Below are 11,651 nucleotides of genomic sequence, written 5' to 3'. Positions count from 1 at the left end.
TGCTTTATTTACATGATTCAATGACTTATCGGCATCGTGAATGCATTCTATTATATTAATGATATGATTTTTTGAGCATGATATGTGGCATTTTCCATGAGTATGGACCATCCATAGTTTTACTTTGAGCAGGTGGGCAATGATAATATTTTTATGTAGCCCCCGTTTGAGCCCCGTTATATCTCTTTAAATTACATTTTCAACCCAACATATTTGACCAAGGTGGGCCCACGTCTGGGTATTTTAAATCTCGTGGCAGAGGATATTAAATGGAAGTGACCAGTGACCCTTCACTTTCCCGCTCCCAATGCATTGTCCCTGATTTGACACATAATATTTGTAAAGGTGTTATGATCTTTTTAGTCTCTAGTGTAAAATTTTAAATTGTTTATACTAACCACCAAACCCCCAAGAAGCCTGAAACTGTCAGCTGCCCGCATATGGTTGAAAAATTTGGCAAAAAATGAGATTTAATGAGTTTTAACAGGGCTCAAACGGGAGCGTAGCTTTTTACCTTAGATTTGTTTTACAATTTCAAGTAGAGATGTGTTTTTTTGGTATGACCTTCAATTAGCCTATGTTTGGCCCCCATTTTTTGAAAACTCTTTTTTTTTTTTCAAAATTCATTTTTAAGCATTCTCTCGTAAAATAATATTATAAATAAATTGAAAACGTTTTCTTATATTTTAACAATATATTTTCCCCAAAAAAAATCACTATTCTAAAACTTATTTCCCCCAAATCTCCATTAAAATGGAGCCAAACAAGGGCTTAAACTTTGTATGCTTCAAATGAAAATTTGATGGTAATATAGCAAAACTTGTTAATTTTGCAATTAATTTATGCTTAGGCTATCGGCAATATTTATGTTTTCTAGTTTTTGCCAGAGATTTACGTGGTAACGTATATACATAATATTGTGCATCTGCCCGAATTTGTAGTCTAATTCACTACTTTGCAAATGAATTGTCAAGAATTATTAGGACAATATGTCATGACCAATGTTTTGAAAATCGACCTTATCATCGGCTCTAAAATTGTGAAGGATTAAGGGTCAAAAGGTTTAAATGGAGGTCAAATCGAATGCAATAAATACATACAAAAATAATAAAATATTATAAAAATTATAATTTTTGAAAAAAGTTTCATATTAATAATATGTTAATTAGATTCTTTATCCAACAATTAGTCTCGATACTTCAAAAATTAAAAATCAATCTGTTAAAATAGTTTGTTTTATTAAACAAAAATAGTTTAAACTTATAGAAAATATATCTAACATTAATATATTAATAATCAAGTGCAATTTAAATTAAATTTGAAAATTGAATAAAGGAAAAGATGAAGGTGGATATTACAATTTAGGCCCTATTTGGGCCACATTTTTTCAAAAAAATACATTACTCAATGGTAATTTGACATTATTTCAACCACACATTTTTCAATAAAATAATATTACACGCAAATCTAAAACTTTTCCTTATTTTTTAACCACACATTTTTCATCAATACACTATTCAAAAATGCATTTCCATTCCAATAATGTGGCTCAAACAAGGGCTTAGTTAGTTGGAAATCAAAATTAAATTAGTTAATTAGACATACATTTGTAAAATGATTTTGATGGTCCTTTAAACATTTTTTGTTATGCCACTATCCCACATTGAAAGTTTATGAAATCATTGGAGAGAAGTGTATCTATAAAATGAGCATTTCATTCAATATTTCTCTATGGGCCTTTGAATTGTAGTTTATAAGGTCCATTCATAAAGTTAAAAAATTTTAAACTAAAAAAAAAACAAAAAAAAAGGGAAAATCACAAAATCGCAACCGGTTCAATGGTTTTTAAACGGTTTAGTCATAATCTATTAATTTGGGCATGATTAGCCCGATTTTGAGTTCGATTCTCAGTTTTACCGATCAAATCGGTCGGGCTAGACAAGTTTTAACAACATTGGTCAAGACTGAAGGTTTAATTATCGGCAACTGTTGGCTAAAATTACACACCGCAAGTGCACGAGTCGCGTTCAAATAATAAAGTTGATCTTTTGAGTTCGAATTGTCAATCCCTCAATGAATGTATACTTTCGATTACACAACTCTAATTAATTTAATTCTAACAACAATAAAAAACACATACAATTAAAAATATGATTTTGAAATAAGGAAATTAACTAAAAACCTACAAAAAAAGGAAAATATAAAATCTTGGAAATTTCGAAAGACAACGTGGATGAGATTCATGGTTTCGCCTAACCATCGCTTAATTAATTTCTCTACGAGTTATGTTAGACCCGATCTTCTAATTTTAGTTAATTACCCTTCTTGAACGAAATTAACCCTAATTAATTGGTTTAACCTATTATATCTCCATATCGATTAAAATCAAATAACTACATTAAATTTTTGTGAAAATAACTCAAAGGATCACCTAGAGTTAGGGGTATATCTTTGTACCCTACACAAATCTAGGGTTTCTACTAGTTGGTCAAAAATGCACAATATTCTCTCGACCGATGTACAAATTACTAAATACAATCTTTTATTGACCACATAAATGAAAATGCATGATATACACTAGTAGAAACACATGAAATAAGCAAATTAATATCAAACGCAAATATGAAAATTAATCAAGGTTAGATTAAACTAGAACCATAAATCCCAATACAAATAACTTAACCCATTTTATACAAATGATAAAAAGGGGAATATTTTATACAAAACATTGTAAATTTGACAAAATAATTGATAAAATATAAGGTATAGATAAAAACCCCTTTTTGTGTTTGCTCTTGATTTCCCCAAAATTTTGTCAAATCCTTAATTGAATCTCCTTTGTACTTTAAATTTAATCTCCAAAATACTAAGAATTTACAAAGAAAAAGAAAGAAGAAAGAAAATGAAAAGTAGAGAAAGCAGAAAACGTCCAGCAGAAGAAGCAACAAAGAATCCTTCCCAGCAAGGAGCCCAATTCCAAGTTCTAATTAAAAAAAACCTAAAAATTGCACCATTGGTCCCTGAAGTTTTAGAAAATAGACAAAATGGTATCGAGCCCTTTTCTTAAAATCAAAATTAGCGTCTGGGCGCCTGGGCTCTATCAAAAGCCAAAAAAAATATAACTTTTTGTATTATTTGCAGCTTAGTCCCTAAGATAATTGTACATCAAGTCCCACAACTTTTATTTTGTACAATATGGTCATCAGACTTTGACTTTCATTTCAATTTGCCCTCCCTAAATTGCAACCCAGGACCTTGTACTTTTGGAACTTTGCATTTCGATCCCCAAGTTCACAATTTTGTATGCTTTTGGTCCATTTTCACTTCCTTTTATCTTGTTCCCTTACATTAGGTAATTTTTACCTACAAAAATAATAATTACATAATTATAAATAGAAATTCGCTCATTTAATCTATATTTAAACTTATTTAGGTATTAAATGAGTGTGCAAAAACACACTTCTCAACAGCTAATGAAATATTTTGTCTAATTAATTACTTTACATGTAATGTTATTTCTACAAAGACTAATGCATGTAACTACTTTTGTCTAATTGTCTGCTTTGTTGTGATTAATTTTCACACTTGATTCACGTTCTACATCATGTACAATAATTATCGAATCAGGATTAACCAATATTCTCAAATGTGCTCAACAACTACAGAACTTGTGTCATATTGATGTGCGCTATGGGGAAAGTCTACAAATCATCTGTGCACATTGTTGAATTTACAAATCATGAAGATTGCAGTCTGCTTCATCGTTGAAGGCACATTCATGTACGGGGACTCTGAACTTCAATTCAAAAATTAATGTTTCACATTATCATTTAATACACTTTGCATTTGATCAACTTCATCAAGTAGTACGCAACTTTCGTCACGACAATTAAAGGAATTTGAAAATTTGTATCCTTCTTCATATTGACAATTGGAAGCTCAATTTTCAAAATAGTAATGAATATAGGAATTTCCTTATTAACCGATACGTACCAGTTTAAGTCTTCTTATTTTCGTATTTTGGTCGGATGTATATTCATGTTCGAGACTTTGAATTTCAATTCAATTTGAGTGCGGGATCAAGTGAATACCAAGTGTGTCCTTCAACCATAGCACAAGTCTGGTTAGGGTGATACTTGTCGGTCTACAATGGAAGTAGTTTTGTCCCTTCTCCACTTTTATTTGTCATTCACAAGAACAACATTTCTCTCGTGACACGATAAATCTCAAAATTATTCATACCTAAAAAGTTGAGATTGCAATGGTAAGAATTATACACAATAAATATGTCAACATTTAATAGATGAAAGTCACACATTCCAATACTAAATCCATACATTAGCAAAAGATCAAACCGATAGTTAAATCTCTATCCTGATAGTTTTCAAGAATCGAATTCGACAGTTGAAATGTCTAACTCGACAATTTCTAAATGTCGAATTCGACAGTTGAGTTGTCGGAACTAGTCGGAAGTATATACATGGGTGATATGGAACATATTCTTCATCACATTAAGTATGTCATCAATATTGTACTACCGAATGACAAAATCTTTTTTCCAAATAATATGCACGGCAAAATCATTGAAAAGACAATCATTCACAACATTTATTGGGTTTGATTAGGAAGAAATTATTTAAACATTAATGGTGATAATCAATTATCAACTACAATATGATAACATTTTCTCAATAAATAACTCAATGTTTCATTAAATATGTCATTATTCACAACATTTTTGGAGAAGATGTTAATATCTTTATTCCAAAATATTTGAAGCCCCTATTTGATTCCCATTTTTTGAAAAAATAAAAATAAAAAAATTGTTAAACAGTGTTTTGACATTCTTTCAACTACACATTCTTCAATAAAATAATATTACACGCAAATTCAAATTTTTTTCTTATTTTTTAACCATACATTTCCATCAATATACTATTCAAAGAGTTGTTCCTATCAAAAGAATGAGGCTCAAACAAGGGCGAAATACCAAATAAAACAATGAATAATAATTTTGAAAATTTCAAATAAATATGAACATGTTGCATTTAACATTTTAAAAGTAATAAGTTATAAGGTTAAAATATAAACAATTTATAATATGTTAATATCTCAAAATGGATGGTAAATCTAATAGTAATGTCTTCTCGATGAAGGAATGGATAAAATGATTAGAAAATTAGGATTTGTAAATGTTAGAAAAAAAATTAGTTTATGCCCACTTTTCAAAATCTTTTTTCTTTTTTTTTTATTAATAAAATTCATATTACCCAATATAATACTCACTCTGTTCCATTTATATAGGTTTGTTTTGTTTTCACACGGATTAAGAAATCTTATTTAATGTAATTGAAAAAGTCATTTTTGCCACAAAATTTCATAGTTTACTCCATTTAATTTTCAACAACTAGTAGTAAATTATTATTGGAATTAGTAAGGAATTTAAATTTTGATTTCAAGAAGTAGGCAAATTATTAGGAAATGTGCATGCATTTGGATGATTTCAAGAAGTAAGCAAATTAAGTGAGAACATTTGATTGTAACTAGACAAATTAAATAAGGGTATATTAGTAAGGGAGCAAAACCAAAATATTCTAAATTAAGAAACAAAACTATATATTTGAGACAAGAATAAAAGGAAACTAAGCCTATATAAATGGGACGAAGGAGTATACATATATCTAATGTTTATGGTAAAAAAATTAAATCATCACATTATAACATTAACGACATTCAAGTCAAGCATTAAATGCTCCTAAAAAGGTGTCACTAATAGTAAATTGGACATTTTACACTAAAAAAATGATATTTTTAGTACCACTTGTAAATTTTCAAGAAATTCATTTGTAAATATGAAAGGCATATTGAAATTGGTTTATAAAAAAAAATATTTTGTTTATGAAGAATAAAGTTCTACTTTTATTAGTGAGTCATTCATCTACATTAACGAAATATTGTTATTAAACAATATTTCGTATGAAAAAACAATATTTCGTATGAAGATGAAACTTGATGTTTGTGTGTTCAAATTATGACTTTGTTTTGTTTGTTAGTTTGGACTTTTTTGAATGATTTTTTTTACAAAAGATTTCTTTTGATGATTGATAATTTGAGGTTGAATTTGTTTGATATTTATTTTTTAGATTTGGACACATGTTACTAATTTATGAATATAGTGATAGATTTTAATGTGCACTTATATCTGAAAATTTAAGCAATATAATCAGAATTAAATCAAATCAAATCAGAATTGAATGGTTCGGTTTTGGTTTGGTCTCATATCTTTAAAAAAAAAAATCATTAGTTCCATTATCAAAAAATTATTGGGTTATGGTTTGATTCAGTTCGCTTAGATCCAGGATTAAATGAAATCCTGTCAATCTCTAATGACGAAGTTAAAACACAAAATTCACAAAAATTTAATTATGCATTCCATTTGATCAAACTCTAAAATTAAGTATGCATTCTATGTCCAGTTACAATTTATGAATATAACTCATTTTATTCTTAAATTTAGTGTTCTCAAAAATATAAAAGTGTTGCAAGGTAATGAGATCAAGTTTCAAGTTTATGTTGATACAAGCAAAATTTTATGTATTAAAAAAATACAAAGCATGATAAGACAACAATATCAAACTTAATTGAAATTTAGATTAGCTTTTCAGAATAATGATTGATATAATAACACCATTTTTATATATTTTTTAAGAAAATCTCCTTTCTACTAAAATTTCTTTATTAACAATAAATCAAAACTAACCTAAAATAAAAATTTTAGTAGTTTTTGATAAAAGTAGATAAAATGTGTGCTTCAATATTGATAAATTAAAAAAATAAGGTCCAGCATATATTTATGAGGTTAAATCTATTAATGTTCGCTCAATTTTATATTTAGTGTCACTATTATCACTCTATTTGATTTTATTTGACCATAGAATTTCATATAATGTTTCACCATGATCATCCAACTTATTTTCATTTTTTTTTACTAATTTTAAAAATAGTAAAATGGTAATTTTTGGATTATAAATATATAAATTTTTTTTTTGTTAAAATAAATTTTTATTTTATTTTGAAATCCCATTTTTCTAAAATAACTTTTTATTTTTCTAAGTAATGTTTTTATTTTAAATAACTTTTATTTTATTTTAAAAATGTTTGTTTAAATAAGATTTTATTTTGTTTTAAAAATGTTGTTTTCTGAAAATAATTTTTTATTTTAATTTTTTTTTATATATAATGTGAAGTTACTGTTTTACCCATTTTAAAATTAGTAAAAATGATGAAAAGAAGTTGAGTGATCATGATAAAATGTAATATGGTTTTGGGCGATGATACCGACATTAAGTATAAAGTTGAATGATCATGATGAAATAAAATCAAATTAAAAGATACACAAATATAAAAGTGGGTGGTGGTTGGTGAATTTAACCATGTATTTATACTTAACCCCAATCCGACCTCACTCTACCCATTCGAGCTCCGCTTTCATTTTTTGGCATCATCCCCCTCCATGAAGCACATGCACGGATGCACTCTGCCATTTCCGTTCTTTTTCTAATTTTTTTCTTCTCTCTCTCTATATATACAAACATAAAAAAAGTGAGGAGAGCTGCTGCTCCCCTCACACGGAGCTGCTGCATCATGTGACAACTCTGTGTCACACGGAGTAGTTTGTGCGCAGCTGCTGCTCCGTGAGCGCAGCAGTTGGCATGGAGCTAAAAATGATTTTTTTTTATCATTTTCACTAAGTTTGTTCCCTCCATAATCGTGTAAAATACTCTTCTAGTCCAACAACACACTAATAACTATGAATACTTTCTTCTTGTTCATCACCCAATAATTCAAAAAATCTCCACCATCCTCACATCGGATCTATGTCCTCTCATTAACTCTCTGCTTTTTTCTTACCTTTATTGACTAATTTCTAGTTCCAATATTCAAGATTCACTAATTCAAACTCAAAACAAATATTCTTTAAAAAAATAAGATTAATTCTTTAATTCAACATTAACTCCAATGAATCAACACACAAAAGAATATATAAGATAAAAATGCTGAGATTCAGAAGTAACCCAAAAAATTTCAAATTTTATACCCTGGCCTTTAAATCAAATCAACGTTCCAAAGCCACTTTTCCATCTATATATAGTTCACCCATACAGAAAAATGCATAATATTCGCATGAAAAGTCAGAAAAATTAGGATTTCTACCTGCAATTGGCTGCAATGGAGGCAATACCAGTGAACCTCTCACACGAGAGCACCAGAACTTCAAAATTTTTGAACGACTTGGAGATCAGCTCCAAGGTCTCATTTGATTTCGGCCGAAATTGGAAATATGGGTTCGTGCTGATTGTGGAGTGGGATGATGTCTGGTAGTTGCGTGGAATAAAAAAAACCCAAAAGTGGAGGACGATTTGAAATTACGTCGCGTGTCCGGCAAAAACTTTCACTCTTATATATGTAGAATTAGTAAAAGTGACAAATTTTATTGTACTTTTTAAATTTAGCCCCCGTTTGGCCCTCATTATTTGAATTTATAATGGAGGATAGTGTTTTTTTGAAAATTGTGTGGTTGAAAAGTTTTCATTTTCAGTGTAATATTATTTTATTGAGAATTGTATGGTTGAAAGTAGGAGAGAGAAAAAATTAAATTAAATTGAAGAGCTTTAAAGAGGGTCAAACGGAGGCTTAGCGATATTTATGAAAAATTCCTTTAATTTATTTTGTAGACATCATTGAGCTGTACAAAATATTTCATGCAGACCACAAATTCAACTTATCTTAGGATGGTAGAAAGACTATCCAAGGCAAGGATTGAGAATATGATCATGTTCCAATTTTTCCAAACATGCTCTAAATCATTATATTTTATTTTTATATTTGTAAATTAATTTTTATTTAAAACTATTTTAAAAATAAATTGAAAAAATGTTTTTTTTAAATCTTACGACTTGGTACACGATAGTGGATTTCAAATTGACCCCCTATTCGGTATAAATTATTTAAAATTTATTTTTTAAGTGTACTTTTTCATTATAAAATAATTTTAAACATAAATCTATATTTCTTTTCCTAATTTATAACCATACATTCTTAAACAATTGCTTTTCATAAATTTTATTTTCAAAAAATCTTCATCATTAAGAAGAACGTCCCCTTTTTTGCCTCCTTAAATTGAGTTGTAAAGTTTAATGACGAGGGCATTAATGAAATTAAATCCGAGGTTAAAAGGCAAAAGTAAATAAAGCAGACAGTTTTGCTTTTTGCCGTCTGCTTTTGGCGCTCCCCGAGGCTGACCTCGCATTTCTCGTTTTTCTTGTTCACACTCACACCCCGAAGACTTCTCTCTGGGTGCTTGTGCGTGTACGTGTGGAATTTTTGAATGGAGTTTTCAAATCCTCTCCTCGTAAAGTATCGAAACGATCGCCGGAAGCTTCTTGAGTTTCTACTATCGTCGGGCTCGATCAAAGAAATCAAAACTCCGGCCGGCCTCACTACCTCAATTTCGAACATCGATTTCGATTCTCTCAGTATTGATTACGTACTTGAATGCATTAAGTCCGGTAATTTAATTTATTTGTGAAGTTGTTATTTAATTTTGATTTTAAAGTAGCAGCTAAATATTGTGCTAATGAATTGAATTTTTGTTCATCTCTTGCATTGCCGGTCTCACCTACTTAATTTCTAACATTCATTTCGATTCTCTTAGTATGATCACATCCTGTAATTTAATTTTGTGTGAAGTTATTGTGAAGTTGTGATTCTAAACTAGCAAGCTCAATAGGTGTAAAAATTTTGTTTAGCACGATTAAGATTGTTTAGATGTTACTGGGTTGACTCTTTTCTGGAAATTTATCGTTTTCCTTTTTTGGATTTATTTTTGAATATTCAATGTCCTTTTAGTTGGTGGGTTCGCTTTCTAAATTTATATATTCAGTCATACGGAGCGGTTAAGTAAGCGTATGTGGGTGCCCATTAGTATTTATCAATTTGCTTGCTGTTTTCCATCATTTTGGCGGCTTTAAATGATCTTTTGTGACTGATTAGGTGGTTTGCTTGATGTTTCCCAAGCATGGAAGGGATGTTATAACGAATCTTCACTTCCGGCCATGGTAAGTTATATAGGAAAAGAATGTTTCTGGAATTTTTCCCTCGAGTGTATTATGATTGTTTAATTGAGCTTAAATTGATATATTAAGTTCACTTGGTTTCCTGTAATTTCTAGTCCCTATTTTGATTATTCACTGTGATATATATGCACATTGTCCATAATTTTGTATTTATGCGATAGTCATACAGTCTATCAAATGATATATGCTACAACATAGACTCTGTTTGGATACAAATTTATAAATGGATTATAAATTCAGTCGAAGTCAACATTAATTTCAACCAAACATTCATAACTATTGCTCGTTATAATATATTTTGTGGGATTTATTACTATTTCTCTTTATAAACCATTTAAAAATTTGCCAAACTAAGCCATAGTATCGGTGAAGCATACCGTTTACAGTTGATTACTACAATAGATTCCTAACTAATGTTTATCTGGTATATATATTTGAAGGTAGTGAGTGTTAAGTGGAAAATTAACATTAAAGATGCCATAACAAGTTGCTAATGGCCGAGCATTGACATCAGTCGTTTATTGAGGTTCCATTTTGGAAGATAGGATTGAGAAGAGAAATCTCCAATGCTTTATACCCGTCAAAAATTGCAATGCCTGATCATAAATCATGTCGAGTCATTATGTTATATTTTAATATCTAACCATCTAAAAACTCTCGCGAAAAGTTTTAACTCCATTATGCAAAGTCTTTTGTCCTATAGGTTTTGGATCACCATATTGTCTATAACCACTTTCGTATACATGCTTTAGATTTGATTTCTATTCCTCTAGGATATTCCCAATATCTCTTAGGTAGGTGTGAGAATTTGTTTGCTGCAGAAGAGAAAGGTTTTTTTTATTTGAAGATATGCCAATAAGGTTCCTTTTGTTTGATATGCATAAAGTAGGAGGTGATTTGTAGTTAAAATTTAGAGCTGAACGAGAGTCTTGGAGTAGTTCAGCCTTTGAAAAGGAGGATAAATCTCTTAACTTTCAAAGTGAATTGGATATTTCTTGCAATGACTAGAGCTGACTTCCCTTCATATTTCTATATCATACGAGCAAGGGAATCTGCAGAGCATGTGCTTAATTTTCAAGAAAATCAGGTTTTTGCTTACTCAGATACCAGGATTTTTGAGGTCCATATTAAAATGCCGACCTCACTTATTGAGTAGCCCATGTCATATATGTGGATTATCTATTTTCTACAATTGATGTGGGATTTATTTCTTAACATACTTCTGCAAGTTGGTTGGTGATTTGAGAGCAATAATCGTGAAATTGAATTGCTTGCTTGAGCTTGAGACAAATTGAATTTCTTGTTTGAGTTTGTTTGACTTTCATACCATGTTGAATCACTTGATCTAAAAGCTTAAGTCGTAGTTAACCTCATGTATCTAATATAAATATTGTCTTCAACATCTATATGCTTAAAAGATTCTCTTTTGAAGTTTCAAACATTATGCCTTTTAGATGCATTTGATCCTTTTTCCAAAAGAACACCCCCCCCCCCCCCCCCCAAAAAGAGGGGGGG

At 29.7% G+C, this 11,651-nt stretch overlaps 1 protein-coding gene across 1 annotated transcript in view; it reads left to right on the top strand.

Moving 5' to 3' along the window:
• The first annotated feature begins 9,246 nt into the window (after window positions 1–9,246).
• Window positions 9,247–11,651, top strand: part of LOC111382374 — a 24,028-nt gene continuing 21,623 nt past the window's right edge. Inside the window, exons 1-2 of the mRNA XM_023006320.1 lie at window positions 9,247–9,569; window positions 10,054–10,118. Coding sequence (XP_022862088.1) covers window positions 9,389–9,569; window positions 10,054–10,118 — 246 coding nt within the window. The 5' untranslated portion in view covers window positions 9,247–9,388. The remainder of the gene's footprint in view (window positions 9,570–10,053; window positions 10,119–11,651) is intronic.

Source organism: Olea europaea, unplaced genomic scaffold (genome assembly GCF_002742605.1).
Source record: "Olea europaea var. sylvestris unplaced genomic scaffold, O_europaea_v1 scaffold2483, whole genome shotgun sequence".
Classification (NCBI taxonomy): domain Eukaryota; kingdom Viridiplantae; phylum Streptophyta; class Magnoliopsida; order Lamiales; family Oleaceae; genus Olea; species Olea europaea.
Note: the sequence above shows the minus strand (reverse complement) of the source record. Positions and strands in the feature narration are given on the sequence as shown.